The sequence below is a fragment of the Anguilla anguilla genome, chromosome 14 (genome assembly GCF_013347855.1).
Source record: "Anguilla anguilla isolate fAngAng1 chromosome 14, fAngAng1.pri, whole genome shotgun sequence".
NCBI lineage: Eukaryota > Metazoa > Chordata > Actinopteri > Anguilliformes > Anguillidae > Anguilla > Anguilla anguilla.
The window spans coordinates 37,490,586-37,517,515 of record NC_049214.1 but is presented as its reverse complement, the minus strand read 5'-3'; the positions used below and the strand labels follow the sequence as shown (position 1 = coordinate 37,517,515).

Here is a 26,930-nt window from a genome sequence, read left to right as displayed (position 1 = left end):
AATCTGTCCTGCTGGAAATGTACTGGCCAAAAGGACAGCAGCCTCTGCAAGGACCCGGTCATTTGTCCACCATGACTTTAGTTTGCAATGAAATCATGAAAGTGTGAGGGAGGGGAGAGTGTCGGAGGACCACGCGCAACTGTACAGGAACGTGAAAATCTTATCCCCGAAGTGATAAGCCACTGAGGCTAGAGGAAACGAGGAAGGGGAAAAATAAAACAGACTGACAGGAGTGAAAACTCAAACTCTCTGTCAAGCCTTAAAAACCGGCCAAACCGAAAACAACCCTGTAAAAAACAAGGGCTAGAAACAGAGTACACTGAGTACCGCTCAGGAACGAAAATAGTTGGGATAGAAACCAGGGAAACCCAACGTGACTGAGTCGCAGCTCAGACCCAAAACAAAAAGGAAAACTTGGGGTCGAACACCGAGATACCCAAGAACCTAAGACGCAGCTTAGGAAAACGAAAAGGTAAAGCCCAAACACAGACCGAAATACAAACCTTCTAAGGGGGAAATGCTTCTTGAGAAGTGAGAGAATAGGAGGCTTTTAAACAGGCTCTGAACACCTTACCGGCTCAACGTGAACATAAGTTGACACCGAAGCAAGGACTGAAAGTCAGACAGCATCTTAAATACCCTTGCACGACGCAGGTGGCCGAAATCACGACATAGGCTGAACTGCACCCCAAACCCATGACAGAAAGTCACAATTGTAAAACAGATAAACCTATACATTTCCTGGAACATGACCTCCCTGACAACAAGTTTGCCAAATCAGAGAGTGATATGTGGAACTATTAAAGAACTATTAAGCAAAATGTAAGCCATGTACCCTGATGTCTTCAAATCTATCCAAATAGGCTAAATTGTGCATTTCAGTAAACCATAAAATTATCATATATTCCTCTACAAGTCACCTGTTGTGACTCATGAAACTCACTTGTGCATTATTTTCAAGTGGGAATTAATGCAAGAGCAATATGATGCACTTATGTACACACAGACCTAAATATGTAACAGTAAACTCCTGTGCTTCATTAAAACACCACTTTGTACTCTATAGTATATAATCTTTTGTTGCATGCCAAGGGATGACATTTGTCCGTAGTGTGTTTCACAGATGTTTCTAGTTTTTGTCAGTTGGAAATTTTACATTCATCTAGCACATATCAGCAATGATTAAATTTGAATATTTACTTTCTATACCTATGGAGACATTAATACACCATGTACAATAAAATATAATATTCTACCATGAGGAAAATGCTGGAATGTTCTAGCTTCACAGCAGATTGGTGCATCAAACACAACACATGGCTGAGCCTCCTACGAACGCTTACACTACAGTAAGTTACATGTCCTCATTAGAGAATAGTGTTAATCCCTTGAAAGACATTCAGTTTCATTGTGTTATGAATTTTGACAAAGCTGGACACAACAAGCCACTACGATAATGATGATTATCTATTACTTAGCCCCCAATACAAATATGCTCAGCATTATTAGAAAAGGCTAACAGTTTTCAATTAAGACCAATGCAAACATAACAATATCAAAATTCTGGCTAAGGCAAAGGTGAAATGGAAGGAAATGACATACAGTGAACAAAAATATAAACGCAATACCTTTATTAGGGGCAACATAGCTCAGGAGGTAAGAGCGGTTGTCTGGCTAGTCGGAGGGTTGCCGGTTCAAACCCCGCCCTGGGCGTGTCGAAGTGTCCCTGAGCAAGACACCTAACCCCTAACTGCTCTGGTGAATCAGAGGCATCAATTGTAAAGCGCTTTGGATAAAAGCGCTATATAAATGCAGTCCATTTACCATATTTTTGCAGCCGTTTTTAATGTGCTTAAATAATACCTCAAAGATTTGTTCTATGTGCAAAAAGATCTAATTTCTCTCAAATTTTGCCCACAAATTTGTTTATATCACTGTTAGCTAGCATTGCTCCTTTGTCAAGATAATCCATCTCCTGCACAGGTGTGGTATATTAAGATGCTGATTAAAAGCCATGGTCACTATACAGGTGTTCCTTATGATGGGGTCAATAAAAGGCCAACCAAAAATGTTGAGTTTTTTGTTGTTCAACACCATGTCGCAAATGCCTCAAGAGTTAAGAGATCATGCATGTTAACTGCATGAATGTCCTGTAGAGCTGTTGCCAGAGTAGTGGGTGTTCATTTCTCCACCATAAGCCGCCTCCAGCTTCATTTCAGAGATTTTGGATTGTCTGAGGCCAGCCACACGGAAAGCTGAGGAAACTGTTGGTTTACACAACCGTAGAATTTCTGCACAAACTGTCAGAAATCGCCTCAGGGAAGCTCATCTGCGTGCTCAACGTCCTCACCGGGGTCTTGATTTGTCTGCAATTCGGCGTCACAGTCGACGTGAGTGGGCAAGAGCTCACCTTCGATGGCCACTGGCACCCTGGAGAACGGTCCTCTTCACTGATGAATCATGGTTTCAGCTGTACAGGTGTCTGTGTAGCCCAGTGGGTAAGGAACTGGGCTTGTAACCGAAAGGTCATAGGTTCGATTCTTGGGTAGGACACTGCTGTTGTACCCTTGAATAAGATACTTAACCTGTATTGCTTCAGTATATATCCAGCTGTATAAATGGATTCTATGTAAAAGTTGTGTACGTCGCTCTGGATAAATGCCTGTAATGTGAGCGGTTTGCTGATGTCAATGTTGTGAACAGGGTGGCCCATGGTGGTAGTGGGGTGTTGGTAAGGGCAGGCATATCCTATGGGCAGAGAACTCAAGTGCATTTTATCCATGGCAATTTGAATGCACAGAGATATCGTGATCTTCATCTATCGAGAGATCCTGAGGCCCATTGCTGTGCCATTCATCCACCGCCATCACCTCATGTTTCAGCATGACAATGCACAGCCCCATGTTGCAAGGATCTGTACACAATTCCTCAAAGCTGAAAATGTCCCAGTTCTTCCAAGGCCTGCATACTCACCTCACCTGTTGAGCATGTTTGGGATGCTCTGGACCGGCACATACAACAGCGTATTCCAGTTCCCATCAATATCCAACAACTTCGTACAGCTAGGAGTTGGACAATATTCCACAGGCTACAATCAACAATTTGATTAATTCAATGTGAAGGAGATGCGCTGCATGAGGCAAGTGTTGGTCACACAAGATACTGATCGTTATTCTGTTCATTTCATGGTATCTTGTTATAGCCTGTTATAGCTCGCATCAAATTCAAAACATTGGTTCTAGCATACCAGGCAGTCAAGGGATCAGCCCCAGCATACCTTCAAAAGATATTCAAACCCTACATGCCAGCCAGATCCCTCCGTTCTGCTACCTCAGGACGCCTAGCACCTCCCCCTCTTCGCACCTGCACTTCCAGAACACGTCTCCTCTCTGTTCTGGCCCCACGATGGTGGAATGACCTCCCTGTGGAGGTCAGAACAGCTGAGACTGTGACCCATTTCAAACGACGACTGAAGACCCACCTCTTCAGGCTGCACCTCTCCCCATCCCTTCCCCCCCTGTAAATGACTAAACTTAGGGTTGTAACTAGGCAGCTGTTTAATAGGTGACTTAGTTGATGCGCCAGTCTTAACGACTACTTGTATTTTTATTTATTTTTATTTTTCCATAGATTGCGTTGTTGCCGTTCTCGTTGTTAGTGTTAATCAGTTTAACCACCAGGGTCCAGGTTGAACTATGCGGTTGTTCCCTGTACTTGGACCGGTACTTCTCTCTAGGGGTTTCGTCATACTTGTTCCTGGTTATGGTTATACACTTTGTTGTACGTCGCTCTGGATAAGAGCGTCTGCCAAATGCCTGTAATGTAAATGTAATGTAATCTTATTTTTTTGGGAATCAAAAAATGCATATCTGTATCCCCAATCACATGAAATCAATAGATTAATGAATTTATTTCAGTTAACTGATTTACGTTTGAACTCAATAAAATCTTTGAAATTGATAAGTGTTGCATTTGTATTTTTGTTCAGTGTATGTATTTGAAATATTTCAAACAGTAATACATATCGAGGAGGACATCATTGCCGTATTTCTATATAAATCCACTTCAGCCAGGAGAGGAGATGCCCTTGCCATGCTAAGTTCTTGAGATTAATATAAAATATGTTTTATTCACTAAGTACACTTAATGAAAACATATACCACTCTGTTAACTACCTCGTTAGATTTCAGCACAACCTGCCATAAATAAAGGCTATATCTAACAAAACCTGTACTTTAATATAATTTAAAACACAAAATTGCCATATTGCTCATGCTTGCCATGAATATTATTCAAGTGCAGAAAACAAAGAGTACATGAATGCATCATTTAAAAAAATGTTCCTTGAAATGTGCACATTTCTTCAACACAGGTAAAAAGCTGCTTGTCTAACCTAATTGAGGAGAGCTGGCTATATCTGATGGTATTGAGTATTTTATGAGTTAATCACTGTATGGTTAATGAAGGAAATTGAGACCAAAAATCAGTGGGGAAATTTTCTGCCTCCTCAGTTTTCAGCTCAGCAGCCGCCACTGTTTGGTGCGATGCTAAAATCATACCCTCCCAACCTTACCCTCTGAGAAGCTTTCACACGTCTTAATAATTCCCCTTTATGATAATTATTCACTGTAAAGCACTTGGGATTAAATTCACATGCGAAATTGTGTTTAGGGGGTGAAAAGGAAGTCTTTTCCACTGAAACGAGGCCATTTGTTTATTATGAATGGACATTTCTGGTTTAAGCAAAGCTGCTTCACATTTCCATTATGGAAAATTCAGTATCAGTTTTTATCACCCATGAACTTACATTGAAAGGAAAATGTGAAAACGTAAATGCTGCATAATATCATATATTTATTCAGTTTTTACAATTGTACTGCCCAACACCAATTTTATATTCTGAAATATGAAAAACAGAACAAAGTGGATTACACATCACTTAAACCTGCTAAAACAGTTAAAAGATGAAGTAGTATCCTCCTTTCTCTGTAAAAGCCTAAATAACAGAGAACCCCTTTTGACCTGTACTTAAGCAAAGATAGTAGAAAGAGATTTGCTGCAATGTAATAATAACAATGAAGAGTGATGGGGAGAAATGGCGTCTCTTCAGCGGTAAAACAGCAGCATGGCAGACTCAGTCATATCCCGGGAGGCACTCGATGCTGTGTTGGTTCCATAGCCGTCCCAGTCAAACGCAGCAAAATCCCCACACTGACGTGGTGCCCCTTCAGGGAAATGGCCTCCTCCCCCCACACAGTACTGCAATACAACAGACAAACTGAAGCTGAAAGAGAGGTAGGTAGAAGCCAAAACAGAGCTGAAGCTGACAAATATGAAGCTGAAGCTGGTGCAGGTGAAACTGAAACTGGTGAAAATGCCACAGAACTGTAGCTGACACTGAGCTGAAGGCCATGATGACTCATTTGTTCTCTACACACTGCAAAGGGAGGCTCTTTTGCTCTGAGCACTTTGAAGGTTATAAGTTTAGTCAATAAAGGTATAATATAATAAAGGTGCTTTCATGTATGGTGATATATTTGCCTATGAATGCTAATTAAATCAGGGCCATGTTTTCAAAAAGAAAAAGAGAGCAGAGTGAGTATGCATGAGCATACGTGTTCATGGGCAGGCATTTCATTCATAGTTTTGATTTGTTTTTAGTTTTCTTGTAGATGTTGTGGTGTGTCGTTCGTGAACAATTTGTTCTTTTTAAATGATTTTTTTGTTGAACGAATCGTACTGACTCACTCAAATTAAAGATTTGTTCATTTGAATCAGCTCTCAGTAAATTGCGGACTTACCATTCGCTGAACCTGCAGATACTCCTGTTGAACTATTTTCACCATTGGGCTGTGTGCTAGCGATTATCCAATGACAGCATTGATCCGCTTGAGCGGGGCGTGCTCTACGAGCCCCTCTCGCCTGTGTGCTCAGAAGCCTAAAAAGACCCGAAACTGAAAGCAGCGGCGGTGTTGAAGACGTGAAGGGACCGGATCCGCAATGGGCTAACTACGCTGTTCCTGGATCCGTACCGCTCTCCCTCGCCCAAACGTTTTCAAATTGCAATGGCAAGCACTTCCCTGCGTAAAATTAAAGCGATTGGCTTACAACTTAACCAAGCTCTTTGACTGCATGATATAATATTGTAGCCTACATAAAAAGTGAATGAAATAGTATATTTTCAGTAGGTATTCCCCAATGGATTATGTATCAATAAAGCTACACATTCATTAGAACTTGTCCTACACTGCTAAATAGTGTCCTCTTTTAATAAAATAGCCTATAGGTTATATTGTTATAATCAGTCCTTAGTTGGTTGCAAACGATTTCGTAACTTCTGTCACCTAACTTGCGCACCTTTTATTTTTTAAATGCAGGCTAAATGTTGCTCAAGCCTAACAACGGTGTATGATATGTATAAATTCAGTTGGTGACTTATTTCTGAGCAGTTTTTAGTCACTAAAGACAAAAGAAAATACATTATCAAAATTTAAGTAACTGGAATATGCCTACATGATTTTTTTTTGTATTTGCACAGTAGGCATTGCAAATACCATTTATGTCATTAAATAAATTATCGCTTGTGTACTGCTGTGCTGGAGCGGAAGCCCATCAGACTGGTCTTTCCTTTGTTTTTGTCAATTCGTTAAAAGTTCAAAAGACTCAAATGAACGAGATGAACTGAATGTAGGCTACTGAATGACTAAAATAAACGAAATATACTGAAAGACTCAAACTGAATATACTGAAAAACTCAAAAGAACGAAATATACTGAAAAACTCAAATGACTCAAATTAACGAAATGTACTGATGACTCAAATGACCAAAATTAACTGATTGTGCTGAATGTAGCCTATTCAAACGAATGAAAGATTCAAACGAATGAAACTAACTGAAAGATTTAACTGGTACAAAAACTCGAAAAGAAGCTTACTGAGAAAGAACGACTCGAGGAGTGTAGGCATGCTAATGGCTGCTGCCAGCAGCTGCGACGCAAACGCAAACCGGAAATGCAATGTTTTGCGTAAGAAGTGTTAGGTTTTTGAAAAATAGTGTCACTAGGATGTTTATAATGACGTTAATGGTAATGTTGATGATAATTAGACATTTTTAAACAGTATTATAAGGGCATACTTGCCACATTTGGTAAAAAATAAAATCAGCACATGGACCATTTCTCTATACAAAACCCAATGTATCTGTATAGAATTATATTATTTCGCTTGTGCTGAGAAACGGCGTTGCCCTTAATTATACAGTATGAACAGATTGTAGCAAATACTTGAATATAAAATATGTATGCAATCCAAATTTAAAATATTAGAAATAAAGGCAGCCCATGGCAAGATCAACAAACAAAAAATAACAGCCAAGAAATAAGAATAATAAGGAATTAAGAATAATATATATAAAAAACAAGTAAGAAAAAAAACTATAATAAAGAATGAGAATAATTTATATATATATATATATATATATATATATATATATATAAATAATAAATAGGAAAATAAATAAAATAAAATAACTAAACCCCTTCAGTTGGATAAACCAACTAATGCTGGCTATAATATCTGTGGCATTCATTCCAGCGGTGAACCAGATTGGTCTCAGCTGAGCCAGCAGGTGGAGAGAGCACACGCTCCTGGGTTGCGTTAGCTAATCAGCCCGGGTGCTTAAAGGTGTTCTGCTCTCCACAGTTCAGGGCCAAGACCGGGAGCTCACATCGAGAGTGCATTTTTATTTGAGCATGACGGGTAAAAGGGCTGACAGGCTCCAGAGAGAATATTCCTATCTCTGAACATAACCTCACATTTTGTGTTCAATTATGCTTGTCCAGGGGTTAAATTGGGATTTGTGAGGTGGGTGGACCCTGAGATCTGGTGGGCGGTGGGTGAAAAAAGGTACAAACCAATGAATGTCTCAACTCAAAATAGTTGTATCATTAATGTATTGTGCACATAATTGTAATTAAGGAAAACAATGTTTTAAAAAGAATGTATACTATTGATGCAAGCTTTTACATAATATATTTCAAGTTTATTGAGTGTCATTAATGCTGAGAATTTTTTTTACCCACGAAAATAATCGATCATCCTCCTCTTGTCCTCACTTTCTTATCCATCTTTCTTAAACTGGTGAGGCGCAAAACTTTCCTTTAAACTAATCATTGATCTCAAGCTGTTTTAATTAAATTAAATTTTCAGTGATTAACAAGCATACAAACATCTGACTATTCAAATGGAAAGGGACACAGCTTCTTTCTTCTTTGCATTGTGTTAGGGAGATTAAATGATAAATGCGATTTAGAAAAATCCGTTTTAATTGCTAAGCAGTGGCGGAATCTTCCCCTGATTTTCCTTGAGTATCAATACAATTAATCCACAAAATAGGCTATTCAATACTATCATATGTAGCCAGCTCTCCCCAAATAGGCAGTTTTAGCAAGTAGCCTAGGCCGTATAGCCTCCATTTATTTTCATTTGCAGTATGAAATTGTGCACATTTTTAATCAACATTATTTGCGGATACATGCATTTCTTTCTCCGCACTCGTACTCATGGCAAATATCTACAATGCGTAGGCAAGATTGTAAACACAATTGAAGTGCAGGTTTTGTTTTTGCTGGTTATTCTGAGAGCTAACATGGTAGATAACAGACTGATGTATCTTGTTTGTTAAGTGAACTTGGTGATTAAAACGGATTTTTAACGGATACATTGAATTTATGATTTAATCCCCCTAACACGGTATGAAGACGCTGTGTTAGGCTACTTGCCATTTGATTAATCCGATCATTGGCATGCTTGATTATAAAGGAAAATTACTAATGAAAACAGGTTGAGATCAATGATTAGTTTAAAGTTTTGCGCCCCACCAATTTTCAGTTCACCAGTCGCCGCTGGCAGTGGCGGTTCTATAATGCAGGGCACTGGGGCGCCGTCCCACTAAATGCGAAATAATTATAAAATAAAAATTGTTTACTCCTGCAATGCGCCTGGTAGTCTGCCAGCGCCTGTCAGCATTCATTAAAAATTGGTTTCAAAATCAAATTGTATTTGGTTAATTTCTGTGTGAATACATATAGGCTACTTCCTGGGTGAAGGGTAAGTCCTTCAACTTTTGGCAAGCAGGTGACCTGAGGCTGCTCCCTAAATGGTTGCTTCAGTTTTTGCACGGGGTTGCCCCAGACACTCCTACTTTTATTGGCAGTGAATTGTTTTTATGTTTTTTGATGTAATGTGATTGAACAATTCTCGACGCTATCTTTCATGTTCACACCCGCCATTAATATAACTAAGGCGTTCGCTGGAAGAAAAAAAGAGAATAACGGAGCTTGGACCGGACCGACCTGATTTACAAATTCAGCAGCAGGCAAGTGATCGAGAACGAGCCTACACCCGGGGCTTCTCCCGCTCTTGTTATGACAAACGGAGTTGGCTAGCTGGATGTGGTGTAAGTAATGCCTTTTATTGGTTTCCCTGTTTGCTATTTCAAAGTGTCGGCACCAAAGCGTTGTGGACAACGACGGGGGTACAAGACCTATAACATCTTTCTGAAAAATGCAAACGGCACGAAAGTAGCCGCAGCCGTCTGGACAATAGTATGAGACAAAACATTTTTTGGCAGGCTTAGCATTGCTGAACAGCTAGATGAAGGCTACAGGGTTGGCATTAGAAGGCACAACGAAGAGGTGACAAAATCGACACATCCTGTCCAGAATAATAGAAATTTTGTGGAGCCTTTGAGTTGGCTTTGCGTAGCCAGGATGAGAGTGAAAGCTCCGATAATCCCGGGATATTCCGTGGGTTGGTGAATTTTGTTGCTTCCTATCAACTTCAGCATTCACATATTCACATTTTGTCCAGAATATGGGAGCAGAAGGCTCTATAATGACCTTGGGGTTAGCTAATATTTTCCTACTCTTTTTATGACTTCATAGAATGTAACTGGCAGTAAAAATGACTTTAATAGTTCCATATTAAGAAATTGAGCTGTTGCCTGTTGGTAACTTTAGGTGATGTAGGTGAAATGGGCATTTTGTCATCTCTACATATTATTTTATATTATTAATAAGGGCAAAATATGTTCAAGTAGTGGTGCTGGTCAGTGTTTAGGCAACATTAGTGTGTTGTGTTGTTTTTAGATTTATTTATTTATTTATTTATTTATTTATTTTGCTTAGCTATGAAGTGCTGCTTCAGTTTGTTTGTCACCCCCAAAACTGCGCCCCCCCAAAATGTTTATCGCCAGCCGCCACTGGACTGGAGCCTAAATGGACTGGATTGTCATAGTTATTTGTAAAATTGCCGGTCAAAATGATTTATTTATTTATCAAAGGTGGGTGAACACCGTCCACCCGCATTTACCCCCAGTTTAACCCCTGTACTTGTCAGAGATGCATTTTAGTATCATAACGTTGTAAACATAGAATAATATTCTGAATCAATCAAATTACATCGTTGTGTAAAGCAACTTTATGTAAACTTTCAACATCACGCTAAGGACAAAAATGTTCCAAGTGGACCCATCTAAATGCAATAAACATAATATTATAGTTATTATTATCATTAAAGTACTGAGTATTACTCTAGCCATTGTTGTTTCAATAGTAGTTATAACCTTTGACGTTGTGAACCGCGCTTAAGCATGGCTATAGTATAAATAAGGCAGCCGGGGCAAAACCTAATCCACAGTAAAATGCAACACTCACTTTTTAGATAGCTGCATCAAGCTTGCCTTTAACAACGTATTTCAGGTAAACATGCAGAATTATCATCTCTTTGTCTCCAACGAACGCCAGGAGAGTTCAATAAATATTTCGGCAGATATTTCCAGAAGTCTGTTTTGGCTATTTGCAAGTGAATTATTTTTCACCGGAAGTGTTTTTCGGCTACTGTATTGTGTTTATGTCAAGGAATCCTGATGTATGTAATCGTAAAACAGACGTTTAGTGACAAACGGATCGCAGATATTTTTGATATAGCAGCTTGCTGGGATTGCTAGCCAGGCAGACGTGTAGACCCTCCCCATCCCCCCATCAGCGTTATTAGTCTGATGTCAGTCGACTATTCTTAAAACAATTGATTGGATTTGTTCAACTCCCAATCTGAGTTGAATCTGCATTTACTTAACTCAACTTTAACTTTAGTCAAAATGGTAACATCAAATTTCATGGTGGTGTAATCATAGCCAAGGTTATTTGTATTAAAAAATTATTAATGCATCTCTAGTTATATTTTCAGAATAATGTCAAAAACTAAAGCCGTTAGTTATTTCCCTGCTATACCCTATATTCGGAAAAAGTGATTTATTGTCAGCAGAACCAAAACAAAGCATCACGTAGGAGCCGGAGGCACACTGCAGTCTGGGAAAATAAATTGAACGAATCAATGACTCGAAAGTACGATTCATTTAGATGAACTGACTCAAACATACTGATTCAGTTTCATGAATCAAACTTCCCAACAGTAGTAGACGTGGGCAGTTTGTTTTCAAACAAATATCTCTTATTAAGAAATTCTAGCTTACTTTCTAATTCAGATATTTCCTAATTTAAAGTAGTGGTGAGCACATGGGGAAATAGCTTTCTGTTTAAATGAACTGTGCACAGTGAACATGCCAGTTATTCCTTAGTTCTAACTTAGAGTAATCATACCTAGCCATTATTATACACTCCAATAAACACTTTGCTTTAGATGTAGTCATATGTATGTCTTAAAAAGCCTGCCATGCTATAAGCAGGCATATGCATGTCCTATAAAGCACACCATGCTATAAGCAGTCTTACATGTTCTGTGTTGCATCCCCTGGGACTGACTCCAGAGCAGATGGCCATAGCTGCCTTCTCATTGTTGAAGACTCGGAAAGTGATAAAACCTGCAGTAAACTCCCCTGTAACAAAAATGAGAAGAGAATGATAACATCTCTGTCTGTGTTGTCTCCATAAGCATATCAGTATGGGTTGTAATACACACATTACATTACATTACAGGCCAGTCTGTGTTGTTTCTAATACACACACCAATCTGTGCTGTTTCTCTAACACACACCAGTCTGTGCTGTTTATAATACACACACCAATCTGAGCTGTTTCTAATACACACACCAGTCTGTGCTGTTTCTCTAACACACACCAGTCTGTGCTGTTTCTAATACACACACCGGTCTGTGCTGTTTCTAATACACACACCAGTCTGTGCTGTTTCTAATACACACACCAGTCTGTGCTGTTTCTAATACACACACCAGTCTGTGCTGTTTCTCTAACACACACCAGTCTGTGCTGTTTCTAATACACACACCAGTCTGTGCTGTTTCTCTAACACACACCAGTCTGTGCTGTTTCTAATACACACACCGGTCTGTGCTGTTTCTAATACACACACCAGTCTGTGCTGTTTCTAATACACACACCAGTCTGTGCTGTTTCTAATACATACACCAGGCTGTGCTGTTTCTAATACACACACCAGTCCACTCCATGCTGTTTCTATACACACTGGTCTGTGCTGTTTCTAATACACACACCAGTCCACTCCATGCTGTTTCTATACACACTGGTCTGTGCTGTTTCTAATACATACACCAGGCTGTGCTGTTTCTAATACACACACCAGTCCACTCCATGCTGTTTCTATACACACTGGTCTGTGCTGTTTCTAATACACACACCAGTCCACTCCATGCTGTTTCTATACACACTGGTCTGTGCTGTTTCTAATACACACACCAGTCTGTGCTGTTTCTCTAACACACATCAGTCTGTGCTGTTTCTAATACACACACCAGTCTGTGCTGTTTCTAATACATACACCAGGCTGTGCTGTTTCTAATACACACACCAGTCCACTCCATGCTGTTTCTATACACACTGGTCTGTGCTGTTTCTAATAAATACACCAGGCTGTGCTGTTTCTAATACACACACCAGTCCACTCCATGCTGTTTCTATACACACTGGTCTGTGCTGTTTCTAATACATACACCAGGCTGTGCTGTTTCTAATACACACACCAGTCCACTCCATGCTGTTTCTATACACACTGGTCTGTGCTGTTTCTAATACATACACCAGGCTGTGCTGTTTCTAATACACACACCAGTCTACTCCATGCTGTTTCTATACACACTGGTCTGTGCTGTTTCTGATACATACACCAGTCTGTGCTGTTTCTAATACACACACCAGTCTGTGCTGTTTCTAATACACACACCAGTCTGTGCTGTTTCTAATACACACACTGGTCTGTGCTGTTTCTAATACATACACCAGGCTGTGCTGTTTCTAATGCTTTCATACCCCTTGAGAGTGGCCCATACAGATTTGCAGTAGTTTCTGCATTCCCAAAATCATACACTATAGGAACAGTTGGGCCTTTGTCAGTGTTGCATGTGCCCAAATTGAATCCCACAGGGTAGCGCTGAAACACAGAAAGAAAAACAGCATCAGCAAAACCCATTTTGACTGCTCTGCAACACACAAATACAGTTATTTTATTACATGAATAACTAGAGTTTATTTTGCAGATTGTACTTTCAGCTGTTAGACAGTTAGCTGTTTTTAAGCAAGAATGCCTTCCCAAATACATTAATACATAAATAGATGCAATACCTTGAACAGCTGGTAGAGGTTTCCACCCTGTAAAGTCAGGAATCTGGTCGCTGTGTGGTAGCGCAAGATGGACTTGGCGATCCATTCTTTAATATCTGCATTGTTCCGAACATGCCACACGGACACGTCTTCTGCTGTGATGTCATAATACCCGGGGTTCTAGAACACAGAATCCACAAGAAGATAAAAGTGGTTGAAACCACTTGCTGAAAACCGGTGTTGAAAACTAGCTTTAGTAATTTGAGATGAAAGACTACACGGGAAGACTAATGGGATAGGACTGTATTACACATCTTAGACCATCTTCACGTCCCCACACAAAAATATATCATTATGATTTGAATACAAACATATGAATCTTTATAATTCCAGCATGCAATAAAACTGAGAACTTCCCTTCTCTTCTCCCATTCCTTCATGTTGGTCTCTGCCCTTCTTTTATATAAGGATCTGTTAAACTGTATACCGTTCTTTTGGACTGGCTGGCTTTATGACGTTTAGACTGGAGCAAGGGCCAGTTCTGTCTGCAGTCCAGTTCTGTGGGTGAGGTCAGTACTGCAGAACAGTGGAAGGGCCAGTTCTGTGGGTGAGGTCAGTACTGCAGAATTGTGGAAGGGCCAGTTCTGTGGGTGAGGTCAGTACTGCAGAACTGTGGAAGGGCCAGTTCTGTGGGTGAGGTCAGTACTGCAGAACTGTGGAAGGGCCAGTTCTGTGGGTGAGGTCAGTACTGCAGAACTGTGGAAGGGCCAGTTCTGCATGGGGTGGGTGGGGGTGGTCATTCTGTGAGAGCGATGAGTTCTTTGCAATGTATCAGTACTGTGAGAGGACTCAGTGCTGTGAGTTAGTTAGTTCTGTAGGATGGTCCGTGCTGTGAGTTGGTTAGTTCTGTGCGATGGCCAGTGCTGTGAGTTGGTTAGTTCTGTGCGATGGCCAGTGCTGTGAGTTGGTTAGTTCTGTGAGAGAGGTCAGTACTGTGAGATGGTTCGTTCTGTGACATGGTCAGACTCAGTACTGTGAGATGGTCAGTGCTGTGAGTTAGTTCTGTGAGATGGTCAGTGCTGTGAGGTGGTCAGTTCTGTGAGATGGTCAGTGCTGTGAGATGGTTAGTTCTGTGAGATGGTCAGACTCAGTACTGTGAGATGGTCAGTGCTGTGAGTTAGTTAGTTCTGTGAGATGGTCAGTGCTGTGATAGAGGTCAGTACTATGAGATGGTCAGTGCTGTGAGTTAGTTCGTTCTGTGAGATGGTCAGTGCTGTGAGAGAGGTCAGTACTGTGGGTTGGTCAGTGCTGTGAGTTAGTAAGTTCTGTGAAATGGTCAGTACTGTGAGAGGGTCAGTGCTGTGAGATGGTGAATTCTGTGAGTTGGTTACTTCTGTGAGACGGTCAGTACTGTGAGATGGTCAGTGCTGTGAGTTAGTTAGTGCTTTGAGTTGGTTATTGCTGTGAGATGGTCGGTGCTGTAAGAGAGGTCAGTACTGTGAGATGGTGAGTTCTGTGGTAGGCGTCAGGTCTGAGGGGCAGCAGTGAATGGTTCACCTTGTAATCATCAGAGGTGGCAGCCTCAGGAGACCCAAAGGTAACCTTGTTGCTCCAGGTTCCGTCCCCCTCCGGCAGATTGGGGTTGTCGCCCTGCTGGCTGGACCAGCGATCCCCCAGAGTGCACTTCCCATACATGTTATTCTCATGGACGCTGGCCACCAGTGTCCAGCCCCCACCCGCCGTCGTCATGTCACAGAACGCCTCGTACAGAATTCCGTTTGTGGTAGTGAGGTAATACAGCCCATCTGAAAAATGGCATTTCACGTCCATTGTTATTAGGAAAAGACTTTCTGACGCAATTGTTCCTGCTGGATTCAGGTTCTGAAAATAGCTGCATACCGTCATGAACTTTATATTTTTCTTTGAGCTCTTTGCAGCTCCGGGCGACGTATTGGATCTTGTTCAGCAGTTTGTCTGCTTCTGAATTGTTGACTGGGTCCTCAACAATATACAGAGAACCTACTGCAGGGCAGGAGAAAAAATCCATGTTTAAATAACTAAACAGCCTAATCATAATCATCTCTGCAAATTAAAGCACATAGCCTTATCACTAGAAAGGCCAGAGGCCACTAATTCAGGCATTTAGACTTTAAAGTTACAATCTCAAAGATTTCCGTTTCGTTCTCTTTGGCGGTACCAATGGCGAGAAGCGGTAATTGCAGGTGTGTTTTCGGACCTCACTTCCCATAGATCCAACTGGATCCAACCAATGTTGCCTGTGTGACGTCAGTCAGTTGGCACCTGGGCCACGCCAACTATAACACTTAGCCTACTATTTACTGAATACAAAATGGCTGTTATAAAAGTAGCGTTATGTACATACTCATTCGTTGTCTAACATTAGGCTAACTTAAACTGTCTTTACACTGCCGAGCCAGGTTAAAATGCTGTAGCAGACCTGGGGTAGAATTAGTGATGATCAATTTCCACAAACGTTCTTTATCCTTTTGCCCAGTATGAACATCTTCACACTGCAGAGGAGAATTTGCGGGATTCGCTGTGGCTCGTGCAATTATGTATCTTGTGCACAATAAACAGTCTTTTTCGTGAATGATTGTTGTGTTATATTTTTGAAACAACTGCCTTGCAAAGTGTTACCCCTGGTGTTTCCGGTTTTGCTAGCTAAACTGTTCGAGAATAAAGCTGAGCTGGGTGTTAAATTAGCAATCAGAACAAGACGAATAAAACAAAAACAAAGGAAATTTCATCAAAAAAAGGGAATCAAGGCTGAAGGAACATGTGAGGAAGCGTAATAAAATAATAACAACGCTAATCCATACTGCCGTATTCTTTTATTTAGTTTTCTCCGGCTTGACATCTTTACACAGAAATCAGACCCGGCTCTGCTCCACCTATACGCTGGCTTTATTCCGATCATTATAATATATTGATGAACTTGACGGCAATGTAAATAACGGTAACGTTAAGGCCAGTTCAGATCAATGATTTGCAACGAGATGAAACGGTTTTAGAATGTTGCAGAGAAAACTGCAGCAATGAGAACTGGTTAGTAGCAGAGCCGTTGCCTGCCCTGGGGTCTCAAAAGACCCACCTTGTCAAATCGCCAAGTGCAGTTTTAGAACGTTTACAATCAGACGTCTTGGAATTTTGCAAGTTGCATACAGTCTCGTTGCAAATCATTGATCTGAACTGGCCTTAACTGGTTAGCTACACTGCAATGTTGCAGCAAGGGAACACTGCATTCGAGAGACGGTTTGCGTGGTCGGTACCGGTCGGTAGTGTTAGCTAGCGTTTTTTCTAATTGTTAGCTGACCTTAGATTGTGTTAATTACATTGACTAGCTAGCTAACGCAACGTTACCTGATATGAGAGATGGATACTGTGCGCAACGTTGTCTAAACTAATGTTGTCTTTCTTGACATGGTCCGGTAGCTAGCGTTAGCCATGTAATTTAGTAACGTTACATTGTCATCAAATGTAATACGAAATCTACATCAACAAATAATATGACCTCTCATGTTACACAAAAACTTATTAGGGTTCCATAACCCCCCCAGTTTTAACGCTATCAGACACCGGAAAAAACAGTACGCCGCTCACACACAAGTGAGTTGAAGAGCGAGCCTGTTGCGTTAGCTCCGCCTATCCTCTCTGGCGGACAAACCACTGATGGGTGATGGAAAACGCGTCACTAACTATGCGCCGCTTGTGATTTTTTCCCGGGAATGTCGCCACAGACACCCAGTTCTTTAATCATAAATAATAATAATAATAATAATAATAATAATAATATAAATTAATATAATAATAGGCTCAATCACCATTGTTTTACCTAATTCGGCGATAGATAGTGACTTAACAAACATTTATTTTTAAATCTTCGAGATTATTACTTTTATATTTAAAATTTTCCAACAGTGTAAATGCACTATCCTTCTCCGTACACAATTCTGTCTAAATATTTTACGTTAAAATTAATGTGTTTGAATTTTTAAAAAAATTGACTAAAGAAATACGGGCATTTTTTCCCATTTTCTTCAAACGCCCTGCAGTCAATAGGCAGCAGGATTTGGTACCCGTGATATGCCTTGCTATGTTTTTCCTTTAGCCTATGTAACAAATAACCACTATATATTAGAAATTTAATCCTTGGAATTGATTCAGTTGTGTTCTTTTTTCAAGAAAATAGACAATAGTTTTGAAACCTGGTTTCAAATATTTATTTAGCTTACCAGATTTAGAATCACATAGGTAGGGCTCCAATAACAAGGACATCACGAGAATGGCCCAGTGTAGCATCTCTGAAAGAAACAAAGTTCAGCTTATTTTTCTTGAGATGGCAGGTATGCTATCCAGCCAAGTTACGCCTTGCTGTCCAGCCGAGTTACGCCTTGCTATCCAGCCAAGTTACGCCTTGCCATCCAGCCGAGTTATGCCATGGCAGCGCATGCCCCATGCCTACACAGCACCGAGAGTTTGGCACTTTTCAGAGTTCCCCACAGAAATAACTGCAACAGCCACAGACACTCAACCCTTAAAAACATTCATTTCTGTACATTTCAAGAGATAGAATTCATAAACAACTTCACGTCCACACAATGAAATTGCCCTGCAATCTGGAGATTGCCGTGGGATGGTCTCACGACCTGTTTACCCCACCAACACTTGGCCTGCAGGAACCCAGAAAAGGATTATCAGGATGGTGTCTGTTTACATGCCGTAAAAGCACCCATAGGCACCGTTGGGTCAGACAGGAACCTGATTGACCATTGCCCACATTATGATCTGTTGACAGTGTTATATGTATGTGCATGTAAATGACTGGGAATAATGTGATAAATGTGGTGGACTGCGAATAATATCATTTGTGATACAGGGGATACTGTATGTGTGGACTGGCACACTGAGCTGTCATAAGTTGGTATAGGGAGGTTTATCCCAGGTATGTACTGCCTACATAAGTGTTTGGATTATAGAAAGACCACCACCTTGGGCCTCCATAGGATAGTATTTTAGAGACAGATATAAGCATAAGGTCATGTTATAACTGTCACTCGATTTTAGATAGAGGGGGAGTATGCTTCCTGGAGGAGAGTAGTAGAGGGTATGGGTCTCTTGGTGGTGTGAATGGTTTGGGCTTACAGAGGGAACTGTGTAATGTGGAAGGCTTGCTCAGGATTGCATTTAAGGGAAGTCCAAAGAAACATTCAAGGAGAATCTTCTTCACAGTTCCCCTGGTACTACCGTCGAAGGTGAATCTGCTTGTCAGTTCTCCTGGTACCATAGTCTTCTCATATGAATATTTTATAATTTGTGCATGCATCAATCTATTTGTGTTCCTTTTCTTTGTCTTAATATGTTGTCTTTTCTCTTATTGAATAGTGGTCTTTATTTGTCTTGTTATGTTTATGCAATATTTACCTATAACTGCCTATCTTTGGTTAATGTCAACTGTCATATGCATTATAAACTGTTCATACTACATACTGTACATATTTGTGGAGTCAGATAAATGTGGTTTTCCTCATTGCAAAACACATCAAAATAAACTTCTTAATCTTCTTAATCACTTGGTCTCTTAGTCCCTGTCACTAATTCTAAATCCTTACAGTTTGGTGACCCTTACGTGATCGGCAGGGAACTAACTTTAACCCCTTACATTATACATGCTTATTTGCTCACAAATAATTACTTCTCAATTATTGTTTTTGCACCACATCTACCCCGTCTTTCACCGAACGTATACACTGCATTGTGACACCCTCTACACGTTCAGTTAACTGGCTACAATATCGCCAGGCCATATGGATACAACCGGAGCTCAGCTGTGCTTCCTGGACTGTATTCGTCTTTAAAACCATGGACACATTTAACCAAGAACATTCAGGGCTTGGACACCTATTTGACAGTGGCACACTGCTAATGTCATTGACTGGGAAGGGCAAAGTTGGATAATCAAATCCCGCCTCAACCTCATGCAGATCTTTTCTTATCTTACACTAACATTTTCTTACACTTATATTTGCTATCTAATAATTGTCTATTGCTTTTGAACTATTACTTTTGTACTTATCGGAATATCAGAATCATCAATGCATATGTTTACCAAAAGTCACTCACGGGCAGCCATATGTTGCGTCGCCTGCCGCGCCTTCACCTTGTAGATTCTTGCTTGCTGAACAAGCTTACTCTACAGGGTTGGAGTCCTGATCGATGTGGTCACTTCTGGCACTACGATCCTTACTTCACTCTAGTGTTTCTTTTGCGCCTCTACATCATGAAACCTATGCACTTGTTGTACGTCGCTCTGGATAAGAGCGTCTGCTAAATGCCTATAATGTAATGTAATGTAATGTAGATATTTTAATTTTCTACGATCTTTGGAGGCGTGGTTTTTCAATGACATTTCTCAGCTGTTACCGGTTTCTCACTCAGCAGGCATTTGCACGCCCTTCACTCATTACTGTTATTGTGTGCACCTGTTTTCCACTGTTTATATTCCCTGTTCACCAGTCATTCAGTGCGAGATTGTTGCCCCAATTTACTGAGCCAGTCAATCGGTTTGTTCCTGCTGTTCTGATTGCCTGTTCGTTTTGATCCTTGCCCGTTTCCCGACCTGTCTGTCTCGTTATGACCCTGATTAATTTTAATTTTTTCCTACGCAATTTCACCCGTTACTTCAAGTATATAAACAAGTAATTAGTAATACCGTCTGTTTACTTATTGAACGGTATATAAAACTCATATAGCTCATGGTCACTATATTTTCTTTGCACTATAGTCTGTGATCATATCAAACTTCACCTACATGCCCATTCTGCTAAAAACATATTGTTTCAACTACTCAATTTCATCATTTCTCCTCATTTCTCTCATGCTACTGTTATTTTCTGATATGCAAAGATTGCTGGGAAATATGTCTGTGCTGCTATTCTCCACTGTCAAGTGTTCCTATTCTCCTTCTCGAATTCTCACGTAAGGTCAGTGATCTAGCTAAGCAAAACAGTGAAGAGGAGGCCTACCTACAGCTAAGCGTATCAAAATGCCCTTTTAGCCTTAGAAACACTAAATGTGCATTTCAACAAAATAACATAAAATGGAGCAGGACAGAAGGGTACACAAGTTGCGACCTAGGGAGCTCTAATTCTACAAGCTTGCTGATAATTTTGTCAATGAAAGCTCATTGGATGGCTGTCAAATCAGTGAATACACACAATGGGGACATTACTGTTGCTTTTCTGCTGGTTCAGGTTTCTTTTATATACTTAAGCCACCCTTTGTCACAGTCATTTTTTTTAACATATATAGCAAAGCAAAATTGCTAAACGGTACATGTTGATCAGACTACAAATTCACACAAGGATAGCCATAATCCACAACCATTTCTTAAGGGGTCACTTCACATTTCTTCTCCCAGATCCACTCCGCTGCTCATTAAGAATCATGTCCTCAACTTGGCCCCTCCAAAATCTCGCTCTGCCTCTCAATCAAACCAGCCTGCATCCGGGACTGCCTACACTCTATGCATGCATATATGTGTATGCATACTTCTCATGTAGGTAGTCACCAGCAGTTTTGTACATTCATTGAAATGTCTTGCATAAGTCATTTTTAGTTATTTGACACTTTGATGTGACACAAAGTGCGAATGACAACATTATGAGATGGTTGATGGAGATGATTATAAGATTGATAAACACAAGGCCAAGTGACTTGAAACTATTTAGGAAATATTGGATATCATTGCTTTGGAATACAGCTTCTTTAATTTCAGTGAGCCAAGATAGCCTATTGTTTGTAGTAGAGTAGCTTGGCGTCATTTTGATTTAATTGCAGGCGTAAATTTTGCCTGTGTTTGAATGAATGACTTATAGACAATGCTTTGTATGTGTGAGTAACTTTTTTTGTATGTTGAAAACACGATTTTTATAAGATTTCATATACAGGACATATAAAGTGAAAGTGAAAATAGAATGAGTTATAAACAATGATGACACTAGAACAGGAATAATAAAACACAGGTATGAAAAACATGAGTAGGTGTCAAAGATATCGATAATGATTAATTAATGATTAATGATAATTAATGACATATGATTCATCCTTACTTGGTCTGAAGATCCAGAATTCGGTTGTCGGCCTAGGGGTGTGTGGGTTCCGTGTGGGGCTCCTTGAGCTGGTGCTGTGTCGCTCCAGCGCAGAAACAAGCCGCTTCGTTGTGGAATTAAGCTTTGCTTCTTGTTCACAGTGCAGGTCTGTGCCCATTTTTATTCTCACAATTGCGTCACATCTTTGGTGATATACCCAATCATAAAGCTGTTAGACCAAGAAAAGGGCGTAACTGAGAACATTAACTTGGAGCCAAGTTTAACAAACTATGTGTAATAAGTAGCCTACGATTTCAGGCATTCAGAAACATTGTATGTTTCTCACACATACTCACACATGTTGAATGTCTTCAGATTCAACCCAAAAACAGGGATTCCCTTCAATTCTGTCATCTTTTATTTAGGAAACTTCAAATTATCGGAGTGAATTTCCACCTTTTGTGTTATATCTCTTCTTTTGTGCTGTATGTAGATAACTGATTTAAAAAAAAACCTGTCATGAGAAACTTATCTGTGCTTTATCATTTGTAACAAGCATTATTAGTCAGAGTTGTCAGTGTTAGCAAACAGACGTTTGCTAACATTAACAAGTGTTTAGCTAGTCTGTCCATCTGTGGTTGGTTGACACAGTTGCTTGTAGTACTAAAGATGATGTTTTTGACAGAGAAAATATAATTGAACAAGTAGAACTTTAATTAAATTGAATTGAATTAACCTATGAATAAAATGCATACTGTTCTTTGTTTTAAGTTTGCTTATCTTTACATAGCAAGAAGGTTACTATCACACAGGCTATTTTTATAATTAACATATCAATCAAATTAATTTAATTTATCAGAGAGGTAGATACATAGGAAATCAATTAGATGATTTTTCATTATTCTTGTGTGGTTTGTTTGCATATGATTCTAATGAATGCTTGGAAAATGCATTACTTAAATAGTTTAATGCTTTTTGTGTCTTATTCTCACTTTAAGAAATACATGTATAAGTTGTATTTAATCCAAGGTATGCATAAGGCTATTTGCTTTCTCAGAAGAAAGTCCCAACCTACTTTGCCCACTGTTCCATCTGTTGCACCAAAATTAAAAAAAAGAAAAAAAAAAAAAAACGTTGCACGAAAATAAAAAATTAAAAACGTGCTCTTTGAGCATTTGGTAATGTTGTGCCTTTCAGGCTTGTGTGGTGATTTGACCAACTTCATCAGGCGTTAGGAAGCAGGTACATGTATTTAGGATGAAAATATTATGTTTCGTGTGTCTGTTGATTGGGAGTAATTGCCATGATAGTCTGCTTGTCTTGATGACTTGACATAATGAACAAATTCACAAATTACATGTTTTGAGTCAAACTGTAGCCCTGTATTACAAATTTAACCAATAAAAAACTTTTTGTTTAGCCGAAGGTAGAACATCAAAAATACCATGAACATAACCAATTGTATCCATAGAATTTTATCCACATTGAATGCATAATTTCAAATCATGGAACAGCCCTACTGTTTGGATGGAAGGATAAATAGATTGAGGGAGTGATGGGTTTGCAGCAAGAGATCTGTTCATTCTGCACATGAATGGAAGTACGTGAGGATCTGTGTGTGTGACCCGCATATTTACGCTTTACAGGTGTAACAAGTTGTGTTGTTTTTACCGTCTTCCTTGAAAGGGCAGGCATGGCACCTGCCCTGTTTGCTTTCTCCTTGCTATCACCACAGAGAGGATGTATGATCCTGTATGTGTATCAACATTATTCACTCCTTTCTTGTTATTGCAGTCAAGCATAAATGGACCTTCCATCACATGCCACCCATATCCTGATGCCATATTAATCTGTCCTGCTGGAAATGTACCGGCCAAAAGGACAGCAGCCTCTGCAAGGACCCGGTCATTTGTCCACCATGACTTTAGTTTGCAATGAAATCATGAAAGTGTGAGGGAGGGGAGAGTGTCGGAGGACCACGCGCAACTGTACAGGAACGTGAAAATCTTATCCCCGAAGTGATAAGCCACTGAGGCTAGAGGAAACGAGGAAGGGGAAAAATAAAACAGACTGACAGGAGTGAAAACTCAAACTCTCTGTCAAGCCTTAAAAACCGGCCAAACCGAAAACAACCCTGTATAAAACAAGGGCGAGAAACAGAGTACACTGAGTACCGCTCAGGAACGAAAATAGTTGGGATAGAAACCAGGGAAACCCAACGTGACTGAGTCGCAGCTCAGACCCAAAACAAAAAGGAAAACTTGGGGTCGAACACCGAGATACCCAAGAACCTAAGACGCAGCTTAGGAAAACGAAAAGGTAAAGCCCAAACACAGACCGAAATACAAACCTTCTAAGGGGGAAATGCTTCTTGAGAAGTGAGAGAATAGGAGGCTTTTAAACAGGCTCTGAACACCTTACCGGCTCAACGTGAACATAAGTTGACACCGAAGCAAGGACTGAAAGTCAGACAGCATCTTAAATACCCTTGCACGACGCAGGTGGCCGAAATCACAACATAGGCTGAACTGCACCCCAAACCTATGACAGAAAGTCACAATACAGATAAACCTGTACATTTCCTGGAACATGACCTCCCTGACAACAAGTTTGCCAAATCAGAGAGTGATATGTGGAACTATTAAAGAACTATTAAGCAAAATGTAAGCCATGTACCCTGGTGTCTTCAAATCTATCCAAATAGGCTAAATTGTGCATTTCAGTAAACCATAAAATTATCATATATTCCTCTACAAGTCACCTGTTGTGACTCATGAAACTCACTTGTGCATTATTTTCAAGTGGGAATTAATGCAAAAGCAATATGATGCACTTATGTACACACAGACCTAAATATGTAACAATAAACTCCCGTGCTTCATTAAAACACCACTTTGTACTCTATAGTATATAATCTTTTGTTGCATGCCAAGGGATGACATTTGTCTGTAGTGTGTCTCACAGATGTTTCTAGTTTTTGTCAGTTGGAAATTTTACATTCATCTGGCACATATCAGCAATTAGTAAATTTGAATATTTACTTTCTATACCCATGGAGACATTAATACACCATAGTCTGCCTTATGTACAATAAAATATAATATTCTACCATGAGGAAAATGCTGGAATGTTCTAGCTTCACAGCAGATTGGTGCATCAAACACAACACATGGCTGAGCCTCCTACGAATGCTTACACTACAGTAAGTTACATGTCCTCATTAGAGAATAGTGTTAATCCCTTGAAAGACATTCAGTTTCATTGTGTTATGAATTTTGACAAAGCTGAACACAACAAGCCACTACGATAATGATGATTATCTATTACTTAGCCCCCAATACAAATATGCTCAGCATTATTAGAAAAGGCTAACAGTTTTCAATTAAGACCAATGCAAACATAACAATATCAAAATTCTGGCTAAGGCAAAGGTGAAATGGAAGGAAATGACATACAGTGAACAAAAATATAAACGCAATACTTTTATTAGGGGCGACATAGCTCAGGAGGTAAGAGCGGTTGTCTGGCTAGTCGGAGGGTTGCCGGTTCAAACCCCGCCCTGGGCGTGTCGAAGTGTCCCTGAGCAAGACACCTAACCCCTAACTGCTCTGGTGAATGAGAGGCATCAATTGTAAAGTGCTTTGGATAAAAGCGCTATATAAATGCAGTCCATTTACCATATTTTTGCAGCCGTTTTTAATGTGCTTAAATAATACCTCAAAGATTTGTTCTATGTGCAAAAAGATCTAATTTCTCTCAAATTTTGCCCACAAATTTGTTTATATCACTGTTAGCTAGCATTGCTCCTTTGTCAAGATAATCCATCTCCTGCACAGGTGTGGCATATTAAGATGCTGATTAAAAGCCATAGTCACTATACAGGTGTTCCTTATGATGGGGTCAACAAAAGGCCACCCAAAAATGTTGAGTTTTTTGTTGTTCAACACCATGTTGCAGATGCCTCAAGAGTTAAGAGATCATACATGTTAACTGCATGAATGTCCTGTAGAGCTGTTGCCAGAGTAATGGGTGTTCATTTCTCCACCATAAGCCGCCTCCAGCGTCGTTTCAGAGATTTTGGATTGTCTGAGGCCAGCCACACGGAAAGCTGATGAAACTGTTGGTTTACACAACCGTAGAATTTCTGCACAAACTGTCAGAAATCGCCTCAGGGGAGCTCATCTGTGTGCTCGACATCCTCACCCTGGTCTTGATTTGTCTGCAATTCGGCGTCACAGTCGACGTGAGTGGGCAAGAGCTCACCTTCGATGGCCACTGGCACCCTGGAGAACGGTCCTCTTCACTGATGAATCATGGTTTCAGCTGTACAGGTGTCTGTGTAGCACAGTGGGTAAGGAACTGGGCTTGTAACCGAAAGGTCATAGGTTCGATTCTTGGGTAGGACACTGCTGTTGTACCCTTGAATAAGATACTTAACCTGTATTGCTTCAGTATATATCCAGCTGTATAAATGGATTCTATGTAAAAGTTGTGTACGTCACTCTGGATAAATGCCTGTAATGTGAGCGGTTTGCTGATGTCAACGTTGTGAACAGGGTGGCCCATGGTGGTAGTGGGGTGTTGGTAAGGGCAGGCATATCCTATGGGCAGAGAACTCAAGTGCATTTTATCCATGGCAATTTGAATGCACAGAGATATCGTGATCTTCATCTATCGAGAGATCCTGAGGCCCATTGCTGTGCCATTCATCCACCGCCATCACCTCATGTTTCAGCATGACAATGCACGGCCCCATGTTGCAAGGATTGGTACACAATTCCTCATAGCTGAAAATGTCCCAGTTCTTCCAAGGCCTGCATACTCACCTCACCTGTTGAGCATGTTTGGGATGCTCTGGACCGGCACATACAACAGCGTATTCCAGTTCCCACCAATATCCAACAACTTCGTACTGCTATTGAAGAGGAGTTGGACAATATTCCACAGGCTACAATCAACAATTTTATTAATTCAATGTGAAGGAGATGCGCTGCATGAGGCAAGTGTTGGTCACATAAGATACTGATCGGTATTCTGTTCATTTCATGGTATCTTATTTTTTGGGGAATCAAAAAATGCATATCTGTATCCCCAATCACATGAAATCAATAGATTAATGAATTTATTTCAGTTAACTGATTTACGTTTAAACTCAATAAAATCTTTGAAATTGATAAGTGTTGCATTTGTATTTTTGTTCAGTGTATGTATTTGAAATATTTCAAAC

At 40.1% G+C, this 26,930-nt stretch overlaps 1 protein-coding gene across 1 annotated transcript in view; it reads right to left on the bottom strand.

Moving 5' to 3' along the window:
* Positions 1-4,825: 4,825 nt before the first annotated feature.
* The window catches only part of LOC118212676 (intelectin-like), a 59,533-nt gene continuing 37,428 nt past the window's right edge, over positions 4,826-26,930 (bottom strand). Inside the window, exons 2-8 of the mRNA XM_035390838.1 lie at positions 17,849-17,917; positions 15,495-15,617; positions 15,153-15,400; positions 13,617-13,775; positions 13,305-13,425; positions 11,793-11,896; positions 4,826-5,259 (exon numbers count right to left, since the gene is read on the bottom strand). Coding sequence (XP_035246729.1) covers positions 5,107-5,259; positions 11,793-11,896; positions 13,305-13,425; positions 13,617-13,775; positions 15,153-15,400; positions 15,495-15,617; positions 17,849-17,917 — 977 coding nt within the window. The 3' untranslated portion in view covers positions 4,826-5,106. The remainder of the gene's footprint in view (positions 5,260-11,792; positions 11,897-13,304; positions 13,426-13,616; positions 13,776-15,152; positions 15,401-15,494; positions 15,618-17,848; positions 17,918-26,930) is intronic.